The sequence below is a fragment of the Rhinopithecus roxellana genome, chromosome 15 (genome assembly GCF_007565055.1).
Source record: "Rhinopithecus roxellana isolate Shanxi Qingling chromosome 15, ASM756505v1, whole genome shotgun sequence".
Taxonomy (NCBI): domain Eukaryota; kingdom Metazoa; phylum Chordata; class Mammalia; order Primates; family Cercopithecidae; genus Rhinopithecus; species Rhinopithecus roxellana.
Genome location: NC_044563.1, coordinates 128,730,738 through 128,757,865, shown reverse-complemented (window position 1 = coordinate 128,757,865; position 27,128 = coordinate 128,730,738). Strand labels below are relative to the sequence as shown.

Here is a 27,128-nt window from a genome sequence, read left to right as displayed (position 1 = left end):
TGGTATGTGTATTTTATTTCAATAAATTATTTAAAATTGCACTATACTAGTTTAATTTTTCACAATATGTTTCTAAGATTCACTGATGCTTTTGTAATTAGAATTTTCACTGCTATGCAACAGTCTGAATGTGGCCAAACAAAAATTTACTCACCCATTTTACTGTCAATGAACACTCTCTCCAATTTTTTGGCTATTAAGAACAATACTGCTATGAACATTCTCGTACATGTCTCCGAGTGTCAGAATTTCCCCAGAATATAGTCAGAATTCTTGAGTAATAAAGTGTGTACACCTTCTACTTTTACCACATAATGCTGAATTGTACAATGTAACTGTGTCAACGTATACTCCCGTAAGCATTGAATAAGAATTCTTGCTGTTCTATATATTTCCAGGAACAGCAGGCAATATCAGATTTATTATCTGACAATTCAGTTAGCAGAAAACGGTATCTCAATATGGTCTTAAAGTGGGATCCTCAATTGCTGATGAAGTCCATATTTCTGTATATGGCACGTGCATAGAGAATTTTAAGATGGCTCCTGGTGTCATGCTCATGATTATGGTGCATTACATGATTAAAGGGATTTTGCAGAAGTACTTAAGATTACTAATCAGCTGACTTTAGAACAGGAAGATTATCTAGGAGGACCTAAGCTAATCAATTTATCTGACTGGTTGCAGAGTAAGTTGCCTTATAAGACTCTGAAGCAGGGAACTCAGTCACATCACCCCAGACTTCTAACCTATAGAACTATGGGATAACACATGGGTGCTGTTTTATAACACTAAATTTGTGGTAATTTGTCACAGACCAATGGAAAACTAATACAATGTGTTTAACTGACCACTCATTCTCATCTCTGAATGTTCACACATATGGCTTATTTTCCTATTGGGTTGTTTTTTCTAACTTTTACTTAGGAAGTCTTTATATATTCTTGATACTGATCCTTTGTCAGTTACTTCTTACAAAAAAACCTCCCATATTGTGGTTTGTCATTTTACTGTCTTCATAGTGTCCTTTATGATAAACTGACATACTTAATTTCAATGTTGAATTTATAAATATTTTACACACAGATATCAATTTTTTACCATCTTTTTTTTTTTTTTCCAAGACAGCATCTCACTCTGTTGCCCAGGCTAGTGTGCAGTGATGCAATCTCAGCTCACTGCAACCTCCACCTTCCAGGTTCAAGCAATTCTCCTGCCTCAGCCTCCCAAGTAGCTGGGATTACGGGTATGCACCACCATGCCCGACTATTTTTTGTATTTTTAGTACAAACGGGATTTCACCATGTTGGCCAGGCTGGTCTTGAACTCCTGACCTCAAGTGATCCACCTGCCTCAGCCTCCCAAAGTGTTGAGATTACAGGCATCAGCCACTGTGCCTGGCCAATTTTTTTTGTCATCCTTAAGAAATCCTTCCATACAGGCCGGGCGTGGTGGCTCACGCCTGTAATTCCAGCACTTTAGGAGGTTGAGGCAGGCGGATTATGAGGTCAGAAGATCGAGGCCATCCCGGCTAACACAGTGAAACCCCGTCTCTACTAAAGAATACAAAAAATTAGCCGGGCGTAGTGGTGAGCGCCTATAGTCCCAGCTACTTGGGAGCCTGAGGCAGGAGAACTGCGTGAACCCAGGAGGCAGAGGTTGCAGTGAGCTGAGATTGCACCACTGCACTCCAGCCTGGGCGACAGAGCAAGACTCCGTCTCAAAAAATAAAATAAAATAAAATAAAAAAAGAAATCCTTCCATACTCTAGAGTCATAAGGATATTCATATATTTCCTATTTTGATTTTCATAATTTTCAATGATTTTTGCTTATGATGTTAGAGGTCCAATTTCATTTTTTAATCTCCATATGAATGAAAATATTGGTTTTTTAAAAAAAATCCAACATCATTTATTAATTAGTCCATTTATTCTCCAAAGTCTGTGCTGTCACAAATCAAGTATCTGCATAAATGTGGATCTAATTTTGTTCCACTGGTCAATTAAACTACTCTTAATATCATATTGTCTGAATTAGTATTTTTTTAAATAAGTCTTGATATCTGGTAGGACAAGTCTCCATTATTCTTCAGAACTATTTTGACTAGTCTTGGATCATTATCTTTGCTCTTGGCTCCACATAAAACTGTGAACTTGGGCTGGGCACAGTGGCTCACGCCTGTAATCCTAGCACTTTGGGAGGCTGAGGTGGGCGGATCATGAGGTCAGGAGATAGAGACCATACTGGCTAACATGGTGAAACCCTGTCTCTACTAAAAATACAAAAAAATTAGCCAGGCGTGGTGGTGTGCGCCTATAGTCCCAGCTACTCGGGAGGCTTAGGCAGGAGAATGGCGTGAACCTGGGAGGCGGAGGTTGCAGTGAACCGAGATCATGCCACTGCACTCCAGCCTGTGTGACAGGGCGAGATGCCATCTCAAAAAAAAAAAAACAAAAAAAACTGTGAACTTTACAAAATACACCATTTATGATTTAGCATTGGAACAACATGAAATTCTTCAGTATCTTTGGGTAAGAATTAACATTTTTATTAATATAGACTCTATACACGACTATGGTTTTCTCACAGTACATTGACTTAGATCTTCTTTAATGACTTTCAAAATCTTTTGAAAGAAGCGCCTGTAATTTGCTCCATATAAATCACTTTACTCATTTGTTAGATATTTTCTTCTAGATCATTATGGCTTTGTGAGTCTTGTAAATATGGGTCCACAGTTCCTATTCCATAATTTTGACATCTTAAAAGCACTGACACCTGAAGACGAGTTAATTCTGAGCAAAAATCTGACATGAAGTGATACAAGACTATCAATTGTAGTGAATTAATTTATTGCATTTCAAGTGACTATTCACCCATTAAACTATAAAAATATCAGTGTTTTAGAGGTGATGCCATAGACCTTGATGGGAGTTTCATGATATAATGACATATGCACATAATATATTATATATTCATCGTTCTAAAATCCAAAAACTTCCACATTCTGAAACGTATCTAGCTTCAAGAGTTGTTTCCTCTGCAAGGCAAGTTCTATACTTCTAGAATCTTTAATGAATCAACAACACACAATTGACATCCAACTGCGTATAATAATTTTGACTCTTTAAGGAACAATAAACACTCTCCACTCAATTATACTGGCAAAGAGTTTTCCAAAGTAGCTATCAACATTCACATTCCTAACAGAAATACAATAAAGTCACAGCTGCTCCACATCCTTATCTACACTGGATTATTATCAGTCTTTTTTGTTGTTGCTGTTATTTTTTTGTTTTGTTTTGTTTTGTTCTGAGACAAGTCTCACTCTGTCACCCAGGCTGGAGTGCAGTGGTGCGATCTTGGCTCACCGCAACCTTCGCCTCCTGCATTCAAGCGATTCTCCTGCCTCAGCCTCCCAAGTAGCTGGGACTACAGGAACGCGCCACAATGCCTGGCTAATTTTTGTACTTTCAGTAGAGATGGGGTTTCACCACGTTGGCCAGGCTGGTCCCAAACCCAACTTCAAGTGATCCTCCCATCTCGGCCTCCCAAAGTGCTGGAATTACAGGCATGAGCCACCATGCCTGGCCTACCAGTCTTTAATATAGCTTCTTTTGTGAAATATCTGCTCAAATATTTTGTACACACACACAAAAAAATTCTGGGTTGTGTTATTATTGAACCGTAAAAGAACTTTATATGGCAATTATTTTCTCCCATTGTCTTGCCTTTCCATGTTCTTATTTCTATCTTTCAGGAGCAAAAGTTTTTAACTTTGATTAAGTCCAACTTTTTCTAAATGGTTCAAATTTTCTGTGTATTATATAAAAAATTTCCACCTACTCCAAGGTCACAAAGATTTTTTTCCTATGTTTTCTTCTAGATGTTTTACAGTTTGGGCTTTTGCATGTAGGTCTATAATCCATTTAGTTTATGTTTGTAAATTGTGAGACAACAGTCAATGTTCATGTTTTTCTGTATGGATAACCCTTTGTGCCAATACCATTTGTTGAAAATAATTACAGTTCTCCATTAAATTGTGTGACAGCATTGTCAAAAATCTAATGAATACATATGTGTATGTATGTGTGTTGGTGTATTTTCATTTCACTGATTCTATTAATCTATTTATTCTTTCATCAGTACCTCAATGTCTTATTTAGTGGCTTAAGAACAAACCTTGAAATTCAGGAGTGTAAGTTTTCTTTTTTTTTTTTTCATTGCTTTAGTTATTCTGTACACATTTTGGCATATCCATATATTAATATATTTTAGAATCAGCTAGTCAATTTTAATCAAAGAAGACTGCCTGGATTCAACTGATTGGAACTGAATTTCATTTATGAAATCTTTTATGGAGAACTGACATCTTAATACAACTTTATAAAGATCTCTATACATATTTTATAGTTCTCTACATATTTAAATCTTTAATTTCTTATAGCTAGTTTTCAGTGTAGAGATCTTGTACAGCATTTGTACCTTTATTACTAAGTATGTCACGTTTTTTAATAACCAAACTAAATAACCAAACTACTTTTACATTAAAAAGGACATTTTTTAAAATACAATCTTGTATTTGGCAATCTTGCTAAATTCAGTTATTGGTTCTAGTAATTGTTTTGTAGATTTATAAGGATTTTCTACAGAAACAATCATGTCATCTGCAAATAGGAAATTTTCTTTTTCATCTTTATGCCTTTTTTTAATTCTTCTCTCCCTCTAACAAAGCACACTTTGCGACCTGCTGAGTCTTTCAGTCATTCCAAAGTGTTATCCATGCTAGAAAATCCCAAAAATGATAACTAATGACTTTCTTTAAAATTATAATTGGCCAAAAGAAACATTCCAGAAAACAAAAATAACTTACTTTATTAGATTAAGAAAAGAACAATTACACCTTAAGAATAAAGGAATAAACTTTAGTCAAGAAGAACCAAATAACTATAAAACTAAGTAAAATAATCACAGGTACACCTTTAAATAAAAAAATCTAAGACTATATAATATCAGTATGGGTATCAATTGCATCTAAACTAGAATTATGAGAAAACTAAAATTCATAGATCTTTCTGACCTCTCATTACTTCCTCCCATTTAACAATGTTACCATTTACTGGGCACTAAATATATATATCAGATTCTTCTAACCCTTACCATACTCCCTTGGGTAACTAATTATATTCCCATTTTATACGTAAGGAAATTAAAAATTGGACAGATTGAGCTAAATTAACAAAAGTCACCCAGATTAGTGGCAGAACCAAGGTAAGAACTTAGTTTGACCTTAGAACTCATGACCACATAATACTATGCTCTGGTCACATTAATTTAAAAACAACAGTAATATCAGTGCCTTTTTCTTCCAACAACTCTACCAACATTCTTTGCCTTGTTCCAAAATGAATTTAATGATATCTTATTATGTAGATACTGTCAAATGTAATAAAATACACTTACTGGTTTTGGCATTTTCTTTCTCTTTTTGTTACCTTCTTTAAAAATTCTTCACTTCTATGAATTATGTTGTCACTTTCTGTTAAAAAAAAAAGCATAATGTATTATCTTTTTATATAAGGTTTCTGTTTTAACTATAATTTGCATAAGATATAAATTAAAATATTTGAAAAGGTGGATTTAAAGTAACAAGGAGCGATTTCATTCAAATTTTCAATGTCTTCTACTAGCATTGCACATTCCCTAAAAAGACTAAAATCCAAGATTAAAAATACCGCACATCTCAAATAACTTGGTATAAACACATTGATCTACCAGAAGTTTTAATTTAATTACAGACAACAAAGAACAAGGAAACATCACTGCTTAGGGCCCAGAAGCTCGCTCTCTGAGTCAGGCTCATCTCTGTATCCAGGATGTTAGAGAAAGGAACAATAAAAGTGAGGACAGATGGATTCAGATTCTGAAGAGCTCAAGAATACTTTTTCAATGTTTTTTTTCTGTACTGCCAAAAACAAAAGGAAATTCTGATTAATGTAATCTACAAAAAAATGGAAGAAACTAATTTTTACTTTTTTAAAGACAGGGTCTCATTCTGACATTCAGGCTGGAGTACAGTGGTGACATCACAACTCACTGCAGCCTAAGCCTCCCAGGTTCAAGTAATCCTCCTGCCTTGGGCTCCCGAGTAGCTAGGATCATGAGCACATGCCACCATGCCCAGCTAGTCTTTTTATTTTACTTTTTCGTAGAGGCAGGGTTGCCCTATGTTGCTCAGGCTGTCTCAAATTCCTGGCCTCAAGCAGTCCTCCCAACTGTGCCTCCCAAAGTGCTAGGATCACAGGCATGAGCCACCGCACCTGGCTTATTTTTTCTTCTTGTAAGTTCGAAAATATGAATAAAGAAAAATATGAATAGCTTATTCACCCAATGTGTATGAAACAGGCAAAACTCTGCACACTAACAACATGCATTCAGCTAGACACGGCGGCTCACATTGGTAATCCCAACACTTTGGGACCTGTAATCCCAGTACTTTGGGAGGCCAAAGTGAGAGGACTGCTTAAGCCCAGGTGGCTGAAGCTGCAGCGAGCAGTGATCATACCACTGCACTCTGGCCTGGGCAACAGAGCAAGGTCCTGTCTTAAAAACAAACAAATAAACAAAAAAAGTTACTGATTGCTGTTTAAGATGCCATAACTAAGGCTGGGCATGGTGGCTCATGCCTGTAATCCCAGCACTTTGGGAGGCCAAGGTGGGAGGATCATATGAGGTCAGGAGTTTGAGACCAGCCTGGCCAACATGGTGAAACCCCATCTATACCAGAAATACAAAAATTAGCTGGGCATGGTGGCAGGTGCCTATAATCCCAGCTACTCAGGAGGCTGAGGCAGGAGAATCACTTGAACCTGGAAGGTGGAGGCTGCAGTGAGCCGAGATTGTCCCACTGCACTACAGCCTGGGCGACAGAGCAAGACTGTGTTTCCAAAAAAAAAAAGAAAAGAAAAGATGCCATAACTAATAAAAGAGAAATTCTCTATAAGTTGTAATAAAAATGAAATTTGGGTAAGGCCATTTCCCAAATTCTACTCAATCACAAGTAACTGATTACCAATAAACCTCTTCAGAGGAAACTTCCTCCTGAGATTTTTTTCTTTTTTTTTGAGATGGAGTCTCGCTCTGTCACCCAGGCTGGAGTGCAGAGGTCGCAGTGGCGCAATCTTAGCTCACTGCAACCTCCGCCTCCGGGGTTCAAGCGAGCTGGGATTACAGACATCCACCACCACACCCAGCTAATATCTGTATTTTTAGTAGAGAAAGGGTGTCATCATGTTGGCCAGGCTGGTCTCAAACTGAGCTCAAGTGATCCGCTGGCCTGGTCCTCCCAAAGTGCTGGGATTACAGGCATGAACCACTAGGCAATGAAATTCTGTTGGAGGTATAAATCCCTCATTTCTTAATTCTTATCATTTCCTAGCTTATTCCCATCTACACTCACCTACCTTCATGAACCTAAATGTATTTCAGTCCAGTTTTTAAATTCTATACCCTTTTTTCATCCCAACTACTATTACTGCCTTAGTTCAGGTCTTATCATCTCAGGTCTTGATTAAAATAGCCTCCAGGCCAGGCGCAATAGCTCACGTGTGTAATTCTAGCAATTTGAGAAGTGGGAGGATCACTTGAGCCCAGGAGTCTGAGAGGAGCCTAGGCAACAGGGCAAAACCCATCTCTACCAAAAAACAAACAAACGAACAACAACAACAAAAAACTAGCCAGGCATGGTGATGGAAGGATTGCTTGAGCCTGGGAAGTGCAGGCTGAAGTGAGCTGAGATCGCCAATGCACTCCAGCCTGGGTGAGAGAGCAAGAACCCGTCTCAAAAAACAAACAAAAAATGAGCTATAACCTATTGGTTCAGCAAAATTGCTTCATCTCACATTTCATAGAACAATTTTATTCAAATTCTTCACACATATATAAGATGTGTGTCTGCATCAAAACTTTGGCCATTTTTTGAATCATAGTAGTTTAGATTACATAAGCATTTGTTTCAATCAGTAATACGATCACTAAAAGTTTTATCCCAAGCTAAAATGGTTTGTCCTAAGTTATATGAGCAATAAATGGCCAAACTACAAGTCTCTTGCCACCTAGCATCCAGAGTTCTACAATATTTCAGCCTGTCTTCCTCTTTTTTGATATGAAAAGACTGCTAACTAATTTCATTTGTAGAAATATACTTGAAGAAAATATTAACAAATATGTATAATGCTACAACTACAAAGACTAATTATAGTACAATTTATAAAAGTATATCTAAAACTGGGAGTTTAGCTAAGTCAATCATGGTATATCTTAGGATCCACAAGATCACAATGCAGCCCATTAAAATGTTATAGAAAAATACTAAATGACATAGGAAGATATTCACAAACCACCAAGTATAAAGGTAGGTAATAAAATCATCCATAGTAGCCAGGCATGGTGGCTGACACCTATAATTCCAGCACTTTGGGAGGTCAAGGCAGGAGGATCACTTGAGGGCAAGAGTTCAAGACCAGCCTGGGCAACACAGAGAGACAGTGTCTCTACAAAAAATAAAAATAAACCAGGCATAATGGAGTGCACATGTAGTCCTAGCTACTCAAGAGGCTAAGGCAGGAAGATCGCTTGAGCCCAGAAGTTTGAGGCTGCAGTGAGTTATGATCATGCCACTACAATCCAGCCTGGGCAACAGAGCAGGACTCTGTCTAAAATCTAAAAAATAAAACATTAAAAAAAAATCCATAGAATACCATCACTTTTTTAAAAAAAAAAGGAATGAATGAAAAGACCAGAATGTTTATATTCTAAAATATTAACAGGCTCGAAGAATTAAAATGAAATCTGTAAACTTGTAAAATGAAAATGTAGAGGTTTTGTAATAAACTAATTTCTTTTTTTTGGAGATGGAGTCTCGTTCTGTCACCCAGGCTGGCGTGCAGTGGCGCGATCTTGGCTCACTGCAACCTCCACCTCCCAGGTTCAAGCGATTCTCCTGCCTCAGTCTCCCAAGTAGCTGGGATTACAGGTGTGCACCACTACATCTGGCTAATTTTTGTGTTTTTAGTAGAGACGGGGTTTCACTATGTTGCCCAGGCTGGTCTTGAACTCTTGACAACAGGTAATCCGCCTGCCTCAGCCTCCCAAAATGCTCACAGATATGAGCCACCGCGCCCAGCCTAAAAAACTAATTTCTTACAATGAAAAAACAGAATTATTCTAAATAAGTAAACTAAAGTTGGACCCATAACTTCACAATGTCATTTAATAAAATGTAAGTAAGTTAATATTTTTCTCAAAAAGAAAGCAGGAGCAGTGGCTTATACCTGCAAACCCAGCACTTTGAGAGCCTGAGACAGGCAGGCTGCTTGAGCCCAGGAGTTCAAGACCAGCCTAGAAAACATAGCAAGACCCCCTATGTTTTTTAAAAAATAATTAAAAAAAAGAAAAAGAGAGATACTTGAAAAAAATTCTAGTTTTGGAAGAATAACACAATATGACTAAGAAAGATACATAGGTTATAATAAAAACAGATAAATATATTTTATTTTAAATCTCTACATAGGTAAAACAAATACCAAAATAAAAACCAGCAGAAAAATTTGCAACTAAAGCTATTATGCAAAGTAATCAAATGGTTAAACATATAAAGATATTGCTCAGATTCCACTCCGTAAACAGTTCAATAAGAAACTTCGCCAACAAATCTTACGTTAAAAAAACACACAAATGTTCTACTGAGTAAAACTACAAGTGTTTTACCAATGATATACTCATTAAACCAGCAAAATAAATATTAATTATTCATGGCAAGGTTGACAAACAACGTTGGCAAACAAGTAGATAAGTATTGTAAGTATCACCATATGTTGGCTCCACATTTCTATAAAGTAGAGAATACATAACGAAAGCTATACAGCTTTTTTCAATATGAAATTCTGCTTTTGTAATAAATCTCCTAGAAGATATTTCTTCCCCCAAACTAAATGTAAAAGAAAGTAATCTGTATCAAGATATTCACAGCAGCATTCTTTACAATAGCCAATGATTACAATAACCAAAGTAATGTTGACGCTATCTGATAACATTATGGACTACTCCAGGGTTGTGGGAGATTTTTTATTTGTTTTTTGGTATTATTAAAATAAACTGTGTGAACATTTAGGTAAGGAAAAGTGGAAAGGCAGAATATGTAACTTACCCATCCATCAACACAGAACAACACAGGTATTATTAAAAATGGTTGTCTGGATACACAGACACTTAGTACTTAACAGAGTTTTGTTAAGTTTCTAATTTTAAAAATCAGAGATAAGAATTTCAAAAACGTATTTCATGAAATTGCTTATACATTTTTATTAGCTTATATAACACACAGATGTAAAAACTCTACCTTAAATTTTTCAGGACAAAGCTATGTACAAATGGTATTAAAACCTAAGTTTTTATAACAATTTAGTTATTAATGGAAAATATTTATATCAAGAGAATATTGTTGCTGGGCGCGGTGGCTCAAGCCTGTAATCCCAGCACTTTGGGGGGCTGAGGCAGGCAGATCACGAGGTCAGGAGTTCGAGACCAGTCTGGCCAACACAGTGAAACCCCGTCTCTACTAAAAGTACAAAAAATCAGCTGGGTGTGTTGTGTGCCTATAATTTCAGCTACTCAAGAGGCTGAGGTAGGAGAATCGCGTGAACCTGAGAGGCGGGGGCTGCAGTGAACCAAGATCGTGCCACTGCAATCCAGCCCGGGTGACAGTGTGAGACTTCATCTCAAAAGAAAAAGAGAGTATTGTTTAACCTCAATGAGACATTTCTGGCTAGGCATGGTGGCTCATGCCTGTAATCCCAGCACTTTGGGAGGCTGAAGCAGGTGGATCACTTGAGGTCAGGAGTTCGAGACCAGCCTGGGCAACATGGTGAAACCCTGTTTCTAGTAAAAATAAAAAATTGTCTGAACATGATGGCGCATGCCTGCAGTCCCTGCTACTCAGGAGGCTGAGGCAGGAGAATCGCTTGAATCCAGGAGGCAGAGGCTGCAATGAGCTGAGATCACACCACTACACTCCAGCCCGGGCGACAGAGTGAGACTTTATCTCTAAAAAAAAAAGACATTTCTAGTCTATGAATATATTAGTATGCTTTTAATTGAAACTGGCATCTATCTATTAGTAGCAGAATAGATAATTTCATAAAATGTTACATGTAAAACAAAGAAACCTAGATGCATATCCTGGGGTTCCATCTCTAACTTGAAACAAAACCTGGTCTTTCAAATCTTTCCTTTCCTCTATTAAAAAGAAGCATAAAAATAACAATAAAAACTAAGTTGCCTAAACCATTATATATCAAAGACATATTTATATATCAAATATTTGTATACTTCCACTCTTCCCTCATAAAAATAAAAATTTACTCCCTCCTCCCCACTCTTAATTCTCTTAATTTTAATCTGCAAGTTTATTGGTTTAAACTTAATTAAACCAATTAAATTAAATTCTTAATTTTCTCCCACTCTTAAATGTCTTAAAGTGGTTTTGCCCTGCCTCTTTTCCATACCTACTCCTCCAAAAGCAACAAAAGTGCAGTCATGGCAGCAACAAACCCAGCAAGTTGTGAGAGGTGCTGCCAGTCAGCAAACGTCTCCCATTTCGAGAAAACCACTCATATGAATAAGTACTCAAACACACTGCCACACATTAGAGACAAAATAGCAACAATAAACATTCTCTCCTTTGTCTTTTAACTCTGAGGGTAACTCTCAAACAGTCTCCTTTCTACCTAACACAATGGAAAAATAGCCTCACGCTTAACACATTGAGCTCTGTTAAGTCAGTGGCACAAGACTCCCACCTGTCAGGTGGTAAAACAGGTGTTATAAAGTCTAGTCCATGCAGTGCCTGCACTGAAGCATCAATAATTCATAGCAGATTGCCTGATTTTACTTTTGAGATACTCTTTTTCCTAAGCCTAATTTTAACTATTTTAATTTTTTTCTGCCTTTTTAGACTTAGAAATGACATAATTGTTATCTCTCCAGAGATCAAAACATTCCAAGAGAACTCCTCTGCCAATTTACTGGGAGAAAGCAGCACAACAAAGAACAGTATAAACTGAATAAGGCAACTCTGGCAGTCCAATCAACACAATAATGGAATCTATTAAAGAAGTTCTTAATCATTTTATTTTTCCTGCATGGGCCCTACTGGTGAAGCCTATGAACTCTTTCCAAGAAAAGTATTTTTAAATGCATAAAATACATGCACAAAATACAGAAAATTACAAAAGAAACCAATTACACTGGAATATAATTATCAAAACATAAAAAACACACTAATATATATACTTCTTTTTTTAATACTTTAAGTAACAGTAACTTATTTTGAGACAGCTTTAACGTATTACAAAAGTATCTACTGTTTCTATTAGAAACAGTCTCTGGGCTGGGTGTGGTGGCTCATGCCTGTAATCTCAACACCTTGGGAGACCAAGGCAGGAAGACGGCTTGGGGCCGGGAGTTCAAAACCAGTCTGGGCAATCTACAAAAAACAAAAAAATTAGCTGTGTGTGATGCGCATGTGTAGTCCCAGCTATTCCAAAGGGTCACTTGAACCCAGGAGTGATGGTGCCACTGCACTCCAGCCTGGGCAACAGAGTGAGATCCCATCTCTATAAAAAACAAAAATTAAATTAAAAAATAGACACAGTCTCTGGTACTGTACTGCTAATGCTAATGTCGTCTATATTCATAATAGAAGAAAATGTAAAAATAAAGATGTAACTTTTTCCCCATTCAAGGTCATAGGTCCCCAGGTTTAAAGCCTTTAAAACACAAAGAATTATGATTATTATGCTGTTAGCTCAGTGTTAATAAATTTAATAACAAATAATAATGCACTTTTATCTATATAACGCCATGTCTTCCCTAAGTGAAGCAAAGAAGACAAGAATTTTTAGCTCCATTTTGCAAGTAAAGAAATAAGGCCAAAAGCAAGAAGGGTAGTGAATACAGGGAGCATTTGTAGAATGTTCACTCTCCATTCTGCCTATATTTCCTAATCTTCACAATAACTGCCCTCCCCCTTCCTGCCCAAGACAGGTGTTACAATCTCTCATTCTTCTAAAAAAGAAATTAAGATTCAGATAAATGACTTGTTCAATGTCAGCGGGCTACTTAACAAAGACAGATGTTCATTTAAATCCTAGTCTTGGGCTCTTTTGATTATCTTACTCTACTTCTCTCAGCTACCATTCTAGACAAGTTCATACCAAACAATTACTAGGGCTTTTCAAGAAGTAGGCTACTAAAGCTCTCTCCTCTATTGTTATCAGGTCAAGAGACTACCTCTAAAGATGTTTTAAGTGCACATTAATAACTGGTATGATCATCTCTGTAAGTGGAATTCCCGTAAGGCTGAGAGGCAGTTTTAAGTAAGATATTAAGTCTTGCTCATGTAGAAATGATTTCTGGTTTAATGATATTTTCAAGGAAATGAAATATTCAACATTTGAGTAATATACATGTTACTGAAAATGCATAGCAAATTTCTAAAATTTATAAAGCTGAACTGCAATATTAACACCAAAGTTTTACACTGAATTTAGGATCTCTTCTAAGAATTTTGTACATTTAAAAAGCAAAATCATATCTGTATGGTTCCTAAGATGAACAGAAAATAAAATAATACCCTATCATTTGCAATTATTAAATACTAAAAGGTAAGAAAGCTAAATCCAGTTCAACTTCCTCATTTCACTCTTAAGAAAACATTAAACATTCACATAAAAATGTTTAGAAATGGGAAAACAAGGATAGGTTCATGAAAGTCATTTATATAACAGGAAAGAAGCAAACACAAAATAATTCTCACAAATAATTCTACCCTTGATGTACTTTGAAACATCAGATATTATAGCTTATTTTCAAAACAGAACAAAGTCAATATGTTTCTTACATGTCTTTATAATTAGACAATATTCTCTAATACAGTCAATGAGGCTATATGGAAGTTCTATTACCATAAAAAAATTAAGCTTCTAATTTTCTAGATATTAACGCCCTTTTCAGAAAAACTGATACAGTGCCTGGTTCAGAGTTGGGCCTCAAAATGTCTGTTGATTTTGTTGAATTAATCTTACACATAATACACATTTAAATTTTTCTGCTGATTAGAGTCAAGGGCAATAGTTTCCTCTCTTTTTTTATGTTGTAAAATGACCGAGCTAATAAGCATCACTAAGAAGAGAGAACCAACATGAACATGGGGAGAAAAAAAGCTCTTTACGGCTAGGCGCGGTGGCTCATACCTGCAATCCCAGCACTTTGGGAGGTCGAGGCAAGCGGATCACCTGAGGTCGGGAGTTCAAGACCAGCCTGACCAACATGGAGAAACCCCATCTCTACTAAAAATACAAAATTAGCCAAGCGTGGTGGCACATGTCTGTAATCCCAGCTACCTGAGAAGCTGAGGCAAGAGAATCACTTGAATCTGGGGGGCCGAGGCTGTGGTGAGCCAAGATCGTGCCACTGCACTCCAGCCTGGACAACAAAAGCAAAACTCTATCTCAAAAAAAAAAAAAACTCTTTACAACCAGGCCTCCCAAATTCAAGCCTTAACCATCTCTATCCAAAACTGTTTCAATAATTTCAATTAAGTTGACAATCAAATTAAAGGCCAGATAATCTGACTTACTTAATGATAACTGTAATTACCATGCTGCTTGTTGATTAGATATAAATAGTAAGCTTTCTGGTGATATATACGAACTTTGCTAAATAACCAAACTAAGTTTTTACAGTTTTTCTAAGTCTAGAACCTATAAACAGCTTAACTATCAGGCGTCCTCACAATGGCTAAGAAAATTTAATCCAAGCCAAAGGGATCTAAAGTCAATTAACCACAGCTGAGATTTTCTATGTTCCCATTCTCCCTTTCACTCAGAGTCCTTATGTTAGCTGGGTGCGGTGGCTCACACCAGAAATCTCAGCACTTTGGGAAGCCAAGGCGGGTGGATTACTTGAGGTCAGGAGTTCAAGACCAGCCTGGCCAACAAGGCAAAACCCCGTTTCCACTAAAAATATAAAAATTAGTCAGGTGTGGTGACCTGCATGGTGGTGTGCATCTGTAGTCCCAACCACTTGGGACGCTGAGGCAGCTGAATCGCATGAACCCAGGAGGCAGAGGCTGCAATGAGCTGAGATCATGCCACTGCACTCCAGCCTGGGTGACAAAGTGAGACTCTGTCTCAAAAAAAAAAAAATAAGAGTCCTAATGTTGCATTCATGTATCCACATTATTCCATGTACTCACCAGGACATTTTGTTATAAACACACCCACTCTGGTTATTAAAAGATTATCGGCCGGGCGCAGTGGTTCACGCCTATAATCCCAGCACTTTGGGAGGCCGAGGTGGTCGGATCACGAGGTCAGGAGATCGAGACCATACTGGCTAACACAGTGCAAACCCTGTCCCTACTAAAAATACAAAAAATTAGCCGGGCATGGTGGCAGGTGCCTGTAGTCCCAGCTACTCGGGAGGCTGAGGCAGGAGACTGGCGTGAACCCGGGAGGTGGAGCTTGCAGTGAGCCAAAATCCAGCCACTGCACTCCAGCCTGGGAGACAGCGAGACTCTACCTCAAAAAAAAAAAAAAAAAAAAAAAAAAAGATTATCAATTTACAAAAACAACACGAAGATTTAACAAAGAAGGGAAAAAAAAAAGCAAGAAACATCCAGAACTCACATCACAGAAGACTGTACTTAAAACGCTGCTGCAATGAGTATTAATTCATTTACACACACTACTGTGACAACACTTAACAGGCGCGGTGTGGTGGCTCACACCTGTAATCCCAGCACTTTGGGAGGCTGAGCCGGGAGGATCCCTTGAGTCCAGGAGTTTAAGACCAGCCTGGGCAACATGGTGAGACCCCGTGTCTACAAAAAATAAAAAAGCTGGGAGCAGTGGCAAGCCCCTATAGTTCCAGTTACTTGGGAGGCTGAGGTGGAGGGATCACTTCAGCCTGGAAGGTCAAGGTCACAGCGAGCTATAATCAAGCCACTACACTCTGGCCTGGGCAACAGAGACACTATCTCAAAAAGAAGAAAAAAAAAAAGCACTTAACACACTTTATGAATACAATATGGCACATCTATCTTCCCATTAGCGTGAGAACGCCTCAGTATTTTACTCATCTTTCCATTCTCAAATGCAAAGAGTATGTGGCATATAATAACTGTCTGAATGTATGACTGACACCTTAAAGCAGTGGTCACCAAACTTTTTCTGCAAAGGGCCATTTAAGTAAACATTATAGACTTTGTAAGCCATACAGTCTCTGTGGAAACCATTCTACTGTTGTAGCAGGAAAGCAGTCATAGATAATATGTAAACAAGTAAGCTATGATGTGTTCAAATAAAACTTTATTTACAAAAACAGGCAATAGGCTGGGTTTATCCCATGGACCACAACTTGCCAAGTATTTTAACATGAATCAACACTTTTCCTTTCATAATTTAACTGAAGTTGGTACCTAGAAAGATATGAGCTCACTACATATGACTATCTGTAATGGATCAATTTCGGATATGACTTTGGATGGGGGTAAAAAAGAACCGAAGACATGTAATATAGACGAATAATGAAAATAATGGGGCTGGGTGCGGTTGCTTTCACTTTAGGAGGCTGAGGCAGGAGGATCACCTGAGGCCAGAAGTTTGAGACTAGCCTGGGCAACACAGTGAAACCGTATCTCTAAAAAAAATAAAAATCAGCCAAGCATGGTGGTATGCACATGTAGTCTTAGCTACTCCAGCGGCTGAGGTGGGAGGACTGCCTGAACCCTAGAGTTCAAAGCCCTGGAGTTTGTGGCATGGTGCTATGATCATGACACTGCACTCTAGCAGCAGAGAGGTGACAGTGAGGGAGAGAAGGAGGGAGACAGGGAAAGAGGGAGGAACGGAGGGAGGAAGGAAAAAGAAAAAAGAAGTAAAGAATCTATTGGGAACAGAGTTGGAAGAAAGAGCAATTCCATTACCCTTGCCAGTTGACTGGTTAGGTATGGAATGTGCCCCAATCCTGGCCAATGAGACTCAGAAGACATCTGCTTGGGGGTTTCTAGAAACAGTTCCTCTTATTCCTTTGGATATTGATCTGTCTGGATGGGATGCAGCAGCCAAACTGGGACAAGGGGTTCACTGTAGGCTTGACCTCCCAGGCTCAAGTGATCCCCCAACCTCAGCATTCTGAGTAGCTGGGACTACAGGTCCACACCACTGCTCCTGGTTCCTTTGCAGAAGCCAAACTGATACGGGGAAGGGCAGTCTTAATATGAAGTTAATGGGGAAAATCACAGGGAAGAGAGTTGGAAAGAGAAGGAGTTCTTGATGTCATTATTTAACCATTCTTGAGCCTCTGGACTTCTAGCATGTAAGACATTAAATTCTGGCCAAGCATGGTGGCTCACACCTATAATCCCAGCACTTTGGGAGGTCAAAAGTCCAAGGCAGGAAGTCCCAGGCAGGATGATCATTTGAGCCCAGGAATTACAGACCAGCTTGGGCAACATAGGGATACCCCATCTCTACGAAAAGGTTTTTTAAAAAATTAGTTGTCTGGGCACGGTGGTTCACACCTGTAATCCCAGCACTTTGGGAGGGCCAAGGCGGGCAGATCACTTGAGGTCAGGAGTTTGAGACCAGCCTGGCCAACATGGTAAAACTCTGTCTCTACTGAAAATAGAAAAATTAGCTGGGCCTGGTGGCATGTGCCTTAAATCCCACCTACTATGGAAGCTGAGGCAGAAGAATCACTTGAACCCTGGAGGCGGAGGCTGCAGTGAGCTGAGATCACGCCACTGCATTCCAGCCTGGGCAACAGAGGGAGACCCTGTCTTGGAAAAAAAAAAAAAAAAGCTGGGCAGGGTGGCACACACCAGTGGTGGCAGCCTCTAGGGAGGCTGAGGTGGGAGGAACTTAAAGGATCACTTGAGCCCAGGAGGTCAAGGCTGCAGAGAGCTGTAATAGCACCACTGCACTCCAGCTTGGGTAATGGAGGAAGACCCTGTTTTTAAAAAAAAATTAAGAAAAAAATGACATTAAATTTCCTCATTGTTTAAACCAATTGGAGAATTTTCTCTTATTTGATGCCAAAGCATCTAAAATGACCTAAGGGCTCAAAACAAGAGTGCTCACTTGACAAATTTACCTGCAATCAGTCCTAGTTGACTTAAACTTTTCACAAATAAATTTTTAAAAAAGCATTTAACGTCCTGAAAGCCATAGAGATTATCTACAACTCAGAAGAAAACAGTCCATTATCTCAGTTACTAATACTGAAGTTCATAGCTTTATAAATTCCATAATCTTAGAGAAAATAAACAATGCAGTACCTGTTTCTTCAATACTGTATCTAAAATATCCTTTCCTTTTTTTTGAGACGGAGTCTCGCTCTGTTGCCCAGGCTGGAGTGCAGTGGCCAGATCTCAGCTCACTGCAAGCTCCGCCTCCTGGGTTGACGCCATTCTCCTGCCTCAGCCTCCGGAGTAGCTGGGACTATAGGCGCCCGCCACCTCGCCCGGCTAGGTTTTTTGTATTTTTTTAGTAGAGACGGATTTCACCGTGTTAGCCAGGATGGTCTCGATCTCCTGACCTCGTGATCCGCCTGTCCCGGCCTCCCAAAGTGCTGGGATTACAGGCTTGAGCCACCGAGCCCGGCCCTAAAATATCCTTTCAACAGGATGTTTTTTCTAAGGAGTTGGCAAACTTTTTTCGTTAAGAGCAAGATGTGGATATTTCCCACACCAAATCATAAACCTTCTGTTTTTAAAAGACACCATTTCTCATTGTCAACTATATGCCATATGCTAGAAAAAAAACAAATAGTAAACTTCATCTTCAATCATTAATCAAGAAAATCTGTACACAAATCTGCACATATACACGCTTGGGAATTAGCATAGGGAATTCTATTGTGTGCTTTTATTCAAATGATGAAAACATGAGAAATATGATTTACTCAATGTTTAACACAAGTTAATAAGCACCCTTTCAATGTCTGTTACAATGTAACCCTATTTTAATAAGACTTTAAAATCACAAATAAGGGATATAAAGTATATGTTTATCCCTGCATACCTACTGGCATTTTCCGTAAACAAGGAATTGCCAACAGCAGCTACCTATGGAAAACAGGACTAGGAAAGGGGCTGGGGTGTTCTAGGGAATAAGGAGAACTTTGACCTTTTCCTTTACATTTTTCTGGGTTTTTAAACTTTGCCATAAAATATATGACTTTTATAGTTTTTTTAAAAATGGCTTAAACTATACATTCAATATAAATATTAAGATATATACCAGAAACTTCAAGTAGGAAAAGCAGGATTTCTCTAAAATAGGCTAGAAATTCAGGAACTCTCTGGGGCCAGATTGGACACCTCTACCACCAAAGAGGTGTGCACACCCTGGCTGCAGCAATCAAGGAAGTTACCAGAACAGCCTTAACTGGATCAGTAATGCCATGAGACTTACAATAAGGGTGGAGTCCATAGCAACCCAATCCAGCTCCACTGAATCTTGTACCCCAGGGACAGTATCAGTTAAGTACCACCTGCCAGCTCGTGGTCTGCAGGAAGGTCCCTGACACCCAAGAGTGACTTGGTTGACTTCCCAGATTCACAGAAGTAACATGAAATTATATTTAGCTACACCTTACAGATAAACTCCACCAGCATGGCTCAGTCTTCACAACCTCAATAAAACATATTTTTTTAGACTTTGGTCTACAGGAAATATTGGTTAAAATTTGACCCTGTTTTTAAACATTAATAGCATAAATTAAAATGCATTAAATTAAAAATGGATGAAAAAACAAGATTCTCACCATCATTCACCATTTCAGACTCTACTATATCAGATCACACAGAGTAGGTTAAAAGATTGAGAACTGAAAGCAAAATAAAAACATATGAAGACTTTCACTTCAACAGCCTGCCAAAGATAAAAAATGAACAATAAAATCCAATTCTGGCCGGCACAGTGGCTCATGCCTGTGATCCCAGCACTTTGGGAGGCCGAGGCAGGCAGAATACCTGAGGTCCAGGAGTTCCAGATCAGCCTGGCCAACATGGCAAAACTCCGTCTCTACTAAAAATGCAAAAATTAGCTGGGCATGGTGGTGCACGCCTGTACTCCCAGCTACTCAGGAGGCTGAGGCATGAGAGAATCACTTGAACCTGGGAGGGAGAGGTGCAGTGAGCCGAGATCACGCCACTGCATACCACCCTGGGCGACAGAGTGAGATGGGCTGACAGGACAAGTGGATTAAAATAAGCATCAGTTTCATTAAAAAGGACTAACTTGAAGATAAATCTTTTGACTCCAGCTCTTTAGAGGATCTAAAGTGAACTTGATGGACAGTGGAAGAAATCACAACACGGAATTCCTGGAGTAAAAATGTATTGACTCCAAACAACAAAAAAAATCCAATTCTTCTCTTGGGAATAGTAAACCAATAAACAAAAAACAACGCGTTCCCCATCCCGGAGACCAATGAGACTCAGCAAGGGAGGGAAAGAACAGCAAAGTCTGTCATTTCTTAGCATCGAAAGAAAAGTAATTAAATTGCGTTTCAGTTAATTAATCACAATTTCCAGAAAAAAAAAAAAGGACAGACTCAACGTATTTTCCCTACACCCAAATTAATTACATCTATTGTACAACTACTCCTGAGCCTCTCCTACATACTCTTCCATGTGTGTGGATACAGGAGTGAACAAAACATTTTATGTGTTTCCTAAGGTCAAGAACTCAACATTTTTTCAGTGCCATAATCAAATTCTGTCTCATTTAAATAAAGCTGTAAAGAATGCCAATGTCTATTCATTCCTTATTAATATACCAACTGTTTATTAAATTCCATCATATACAAAAAAGCGATTAAGCAAAGAAATGAAGTCACTGCAATCCTCTTTACAGTATACGATTAACTTCAAAAGGAATGTTTTACATGTTGCTGTATTTGAAGTAAGTATTATTAGTCTCTGGAAGATAAAGTACACTGGGGAAAGCAAAGGAATTCTGAAAATAAAAAACTGCAATCCTGAATATTAGTCTCCTTTCTCATATCCAGTGATGCTGTTTGGCAAATGGATCAAGCCATTATTTATCCAGCAACATGAACGGGGTAATTGTTCCTTCTTAGCTCCATCAGTCATATAAAAGAGTATTTAGTGTTCCAAAAAAAAAAACAGAAGTATGCTCCGTAAACAATAGATTGCAATGTCTATGTCAAAGTACTCGTTTATCAAATAAACCCTTATCATCTTAGGCTTTTATATTTACATCCTGCCAGTGTTAGTGCCACAAGACTGCCATCGAGCTCCTCACCAACGTGTCTTCCACCAAAATCTCAACTGGATTTTAAAATATATTTTTATGAAGTTGATTTTTAACACACTTCCAACCTAATAATTACTCCTTAAGAAAAAAAAAAAACAAATATTGGGAATGTTTGAAGAAACATGACATCAGTTTAGGAAGCGATGTAGTCTGTTTAAATTGGAAAAAAAAAAATTGCACTGCCCCCTTTCAAACTTAGTCCGGGAATTGAGCTTAGAATCCTTTAAAGGAAAAGAGGGCTATCATGAACTGAACTATCTGGTGGGGTCTGAGACGCTAAAACTGACCGGCCTCAAGGGCCTGAGAAAGTTACGGGGCTCCGAGAGCTGCAACAGCAGCAGGGAGAGCTGTGGACTGGAACCGCGGCTCTGGCCTGGCGGGTGCTGGCGGTGGGAGCGGCTGGCGCCCCAAACCCTGTCATGCAACATCCCCTTTGCCACTGGGGCGGAACGCACGCTGTCTAGTAATTCAACACCCCTCCTTTCAAACCGGAGGCCGGGGGACAAGTTCTAATAAATGTAAAATCGAATTCTACCTACGCTGAATATCTGGATTTTCAAACAACCCTTGGGACGACGCCAGCCCGGGCCCAGTCCAGGCAGCGGTAGCCCACCGTCTCCAGGGCGCGGGGGTCCGAGGCCGGCGCTGAAGGCAGACCCCGCGCCCGGAGGCGAGAAGAATCGCGCGGCGGCAAGGGTCGACTTTGGCCCGGCAGGCACGTTCGGGCCGCGGCTCAGCCACGACTCGGGCAGGGCCTCGCGGCCCCCGCCAGCCCGGGTAGGAGCCTGGCCGACCGGGCCATTACCACGGTGGCGCCTCCACCAGAGGGGCGCGAGAGGAGGCGCGCCAGGCCCTGGTGGCGGCGCCACGGCCGGGCAGCGCGGGCCACGCAACTTCTCGCCGCCACCTCAGCGTCTCCGGAGGAACCGGGAGCGGGGAGTGGGGGAAGGGAGGGCGCCGCGGCTTACCCGGAGAGCGGGCGGCTTCTGCCCGCCGGCGTGTGGCTGGGGCGCTGCGCGGCGGCGCGGCTGCGGCAGGGAGGGAGAGGCGGTGGTGCGAGCGCTGGGCCGCGGGAGACGAGAGGCGCCGCCGCCACCGCAGACAGCTCCGCAATATGGCCGCTCGGCGCCTCCTCGGGGAAAAGGCGGGGCTGCCCGGCGCCCCCCGCCTCCCTCTGCCGGCCGGCCGGCCTGCCTCGCGCCGCGGCCTGAGCGCCAACGCCGCAGCCAGGGGCCGCCCGCGCCCCGCCCCTCCCGCGGGCTCGCAGCCGCAGGCCTGGCTCCGGGCGTGGCCGGGGGTCGCGGTCTAGGGCTGGCCAACGCGAGGGTGGGAGGCTGCGGGCTTGGGAACCCCAGGGAAATAGGACGAACGCGCCGAAGGGTCGAGACCTTCTGGAGAGCGCTGGGCTCGAGGGAAGCCTGCGGTCGAGGGAAGCGGAGCCGCCCAGCCCAAAGCTCGGAGTGTGCCCGCCGCCTCCCCAACGAGTGGAAACTTGAAACTCCCGCTGGTGCCAGCAAACTCACTGAGGGCGTTGCCGTCGCCCCCAAAGGAGGAATTCTTCCCAGAGGGAGCCGGGGACCAAATGGAGCGTGAGACTTGGCTGTTAGGTTTGAAGATCCTGGACTCGGAGAGAGAAAAGGGCCTACCTGAGCGGAATTTAGATTTGCAACAAAGAACGTTTACATTATTTTGGCAGGTTTTAACCAACTAGAAAAAATTTTTCAGCGACAATTTTAAAACTTCACCAGAACCTCAATGGATAAGACCCCAAATCAGGAGTACAAATTTTAATCCAAGCAAGGAGGTGTGATAATTTTTTATTATCAACGACATGCTTTGGCAGTTGGAAGGAGTGGGTTAGCAAGAAAAAGTTGGAAGTAGGGCCCCAAAGCGCCGCCAAAGCTACATAATTCTAGATTTAGAGAAAGTTAGGCATTCAATCTTAAGACTAAGTCTAACCCACTCACTTTAGTTAGTGGCTGGGATGAGACAGGAAGCTCCTGATTTCTGGATCAGTTTTCTGTCATCTAATCCATGTCCCCTCAGCATTGTCGGATGGGATGATTCAGGGAGCAAAACTTGCTATGAATATACAAACAGCAAGCGCACAAAATCAGATTCGCCTGGCTTGCCCTGTTTGCAATAGTTTTTTTGGCTTAGCTTTTGTGAACAAACCTTAGATTCAAATTACAAAACTGAGTATATGTACTTTTATAGGACAAATAACTCCTATACTTCCTGCCTTAGCATTTACCTTAGGTGAGACAGTAGCTTTTCCAGGAAATATCTGCAAATCACTTTCACTAGCCTGCCTCTCCAGTGAGTTTCCACCATTGCCCTTTGAGACCTCTCTGAACAATTAAAAGCCCCCAAGAGACTCACGGGTTAAACTCAAGGGCCTTTCGATAGCAAATTCCTCAAGGATGAGAACCAGGTGTGTGCTTTGTAACACAATAGGTTCTTGTGGTTCTTAGGGACCACCAAAAGATCACTCCCTACCTTCTCCCTGGGGTGCAAGAATTATCTTGGTTATTGTTCAGCCTACCACATCAGGTTGCAGGCATAGTCAAACTATTATGTAATACTTCCCATGAATTAGGTAAGAAAAAAAGTATTTTGTAAATTCCTACATAGTACACTAATCAAATGAAATTATATAGCACACTTTTGCAACTGAAAGTGAAGGATTCACTGTTGTTGATCAGGTGCCAGACATTGGTGTGAAATTATTTTACATGACTGTCTCTTTCAATGGTTACAAAAACCCTCTGGGATAAATACTGTTATTGGCCCTTTTAAAAAAACAATCCATGAATAAAAACAGCTTAAAAAGAGGTAATTTCCCCAATGTAACAAAACTAGGAAGTGGCAGAGCGGTGACCAAACCCAAATGTATATTTGACTCCAAAAGCCTAGATTTTATCCTATCCTCTACAACAGCAAACAGACCAAAAATTGCAACATTTTAGTTGGGTATCATATTAGTAAATATTTAAGTAAAAGATAACATTCAAGGCTGGTGAGATAAAAAGGGTACTCTCAGACATTGTGAGTGGGAGTGTAAACTGAAATAATCTCTTTATAAAGCTATTTGGCACTGTGATTCAACCCTTAAGAATGTTCATGGCAGGGCGCTGTGGCTCACGCCTGTAATCCCAGCACTTTGGGAGGCTTAGGTGGGCAGAGCATAAGGTCAGGAGATCGAGATTATCCTAGCCAACATGGTGAAACCCCGTCTCTACTAAAATACAAAAATCAGCTGGATGTGGTGGCATGCACCTGTAATCCCAGCTACTCGGGAGGCTGAGGCAGGAGAATCGCTTGAACCCAGGAGCCAGAGATTGCAGTGAGCCGAGATCACACCACTGCGCTTCAGCCTGGCGACAGAGCGAGACTCCGTCTCAAAAAAAAAAAAAAAAAAAAGAATGTTCATAACTGGCCAGTGCTGAAGCTTACACCAGTAATCCCAACACTTTGGGAGGCTGAGGTGAGAAGGTCGCTTGAGCCCAGGATTTTCAAGACCAGCCTCAACAAAACAGTGAAACCCCATCTCTACAAAAAAAAATTATAAAAATTAGCTAGGTGTGGTGGCATGTACCTATAGTCCTAGCTACTCAGGAGGCTGAAGAGTCAGAAGAATCCCTTGAGTCCAAGAATTTGAGGCTGCAGTGAGCTATGATTGTCAGAGTCGTTGACCACAGAGCGACTCCATCTTGAATAGGGGCTGGGTAAAGTAAGGCTGAGACCTGGCCTGCATTCCCAGGAGGTTTGGCATTGTACGTCACAGGATGAGATAGGAGGTCAGCACAAGATACAGGTCATAAAGACCTTGCTGATAAAACAAGTTGCAGTAAAGAAGCTGGCCAAAATCCACCAGAACCAAGATGGCAATGAGAGTGACCTCTGGTCATCCTCGCTACTCATTTTATGCTCATTATAATACATAAGCATGCTGAAAGACACTTTCGACAGCACCATGACAGTTTACAGATGCCATGGCAACATCAGGAAGTTACCCTATATGGTTTAAAATGGGGAGGAACACTCAGTTCTGGGAATTGCCCACCCATTTCCCAGAAAACTCAAGAAAAACCCAACCCTTGTTTAGCATATGATCAATAAATAACTATGGGTAGTTTTAGTCCAGCAGCCCAAGCTACTGCTCTGCCTATGGAGTAGCCATTCTTTTATTCCTTTACTTTTTTGTTTGTTTTTTGAGACAGAGTCTGACTCTGTTGTCCAGCTTGGAGTACAGTGGCCCAATCTTGGCTCACTGCAACCTCTGCCTCCTGGGCTCAAGCGGTTACCCTGCCTCAGCCTCCCAAGTAGCTGGGATTATAGGAGGCTGAGACCACACTCACCTAATTTTTTTTTTTTTTTACTTTTAGTAGAGACAGGGTTTCAACCTCTTAGCCAGGCTGGTCTCGAACTCCCGACCTCAGGTCATCTGCCGACCTCGGCCTCCCAAAGTGCTAGGATTATAGGAGTGAGCCATGGTGCCTGGCCAATTCCTTTACTTTTCTGTCACTTTATGGATTCACCTTGAATTCTTTCTTTTTTTTTTTTTTTTTTTTGAGACGGAGTCTGGCTGTGTCGCCCAGGCTGGAGTGCACTGGCACGATCTCGGCTCACTGCAAGCTCTGCCTCCTGGGTTCATGCCATTCTCCCGCCTCAGCCTCCGAGTAGCTGGGACTACACGCGCCCGCCACCATGCCCGGCTAATTTTTTGTATTTTTAGTAGAGACGGGATTTCACCGTGTTAGCCAAGATGGTCTCGATCTCCTGACCTCGTGATCCGCCTGCCTCGGCCTCCCAAAGTGCTGGGATTACAGGCTTGAGCCACTGCGCCCGGCTGAATTCTTTCTTGCGTGAGATCCAAGAATGCTCTCTTGGGGTCTGGATGAGGACTCCTTTCCAGTAACATGATGGCACCACTGCACTCCAGCCTGGGCAACAGAGTGAGACCCTGTCTCAAAAAAAAGAATGTTCATAACTCTTGGAACCTGTAATCACATATCTGGGACTCTTTCTGAAGGAGATAATCTGAAATACAGCAAAAGCTTTATTCATAAATGCACAATATTATTTATAAAATGCAAAAATTAAAAACATGAAAATTGGCTGGGTGTGGTGGCTCACACCTGTAATCCTAGTACTTTGGGAGGTGGGAGGATTGCTCAAACCCAGGAGTTCAAGACTAGCCTGGGCAACATAGACCCCATCTCTACCAAAAAAAAAAAAATGTCTGGGCATGGTGGTGTACACCTGTGGTTCCAGCTACTTGAGAGGCTGAAGTGGGAGGATCGCTTAATCCCAAGAAGTCAAGGCTGCAGTGAGCCATGATCAGGTCACTGCACTCCAAACTGGGCAACAAAGCAAGACCCGTGTCTCCAAAAAGACCAAAACCAAAACGAAACAAAACCTTTTTTTTTTTTTGAGATGGAGTCTCACTCTGTTGCCTAGGCTGGAATGCAGTGGTACGATATCAGCTCACTGCAACCTCTGCCTCTCAGGTTCAAGCAATTCTGCAGCCTCAGCCTCCCGAGTAGCTGGGACTACAGTCGTGCGCCACCATGCCCGGCAAATTTTTCTGTGTTTTTAGTAGAGACGGGATTTCACCATATTGGCCAGGCTGGTCTCGAGCTCCTGACCTTGTGATCCACCCACCTTGGCCTCCCAAAGTGCTGGGATTACAGGTGTGAGCCACCGCACCCTGCCCAAA

General features: G+C 40.8%; 1 protein-coding gene across 1 annotated transcript in view; it reads right to left on the bottom strand.

Moving 5' to 3' along the window:
• RDX (radixin) overlaps positions 1 to 22,623 on the bottom strand; it is a 68,858-nt gene extending 46,235 nt beyond the window's left edge. The window contains exons 1-2 of the mRNA XM_010361318.2: positions 22,375 to 22,623; positions 5,466 to 5,541 (exon numbers count right to left, since the gene is read on the bottom strand). Of these exons, the coding sequence (XP_010359620.1) occupies positions 5,466 to 5,477 (12 nt within the window). The 5' untranslated portion in view covers positions 5,478 to 5,541; positions 22,375 to 22,623. The remainder of the gene's footprint in view (positions 1 to 5,465; positions 5,542 to 22,374) is intronic.
• Between the last annotated feature and the right edge of the window lie 4,505 nt (positions 22,624 to 27,128).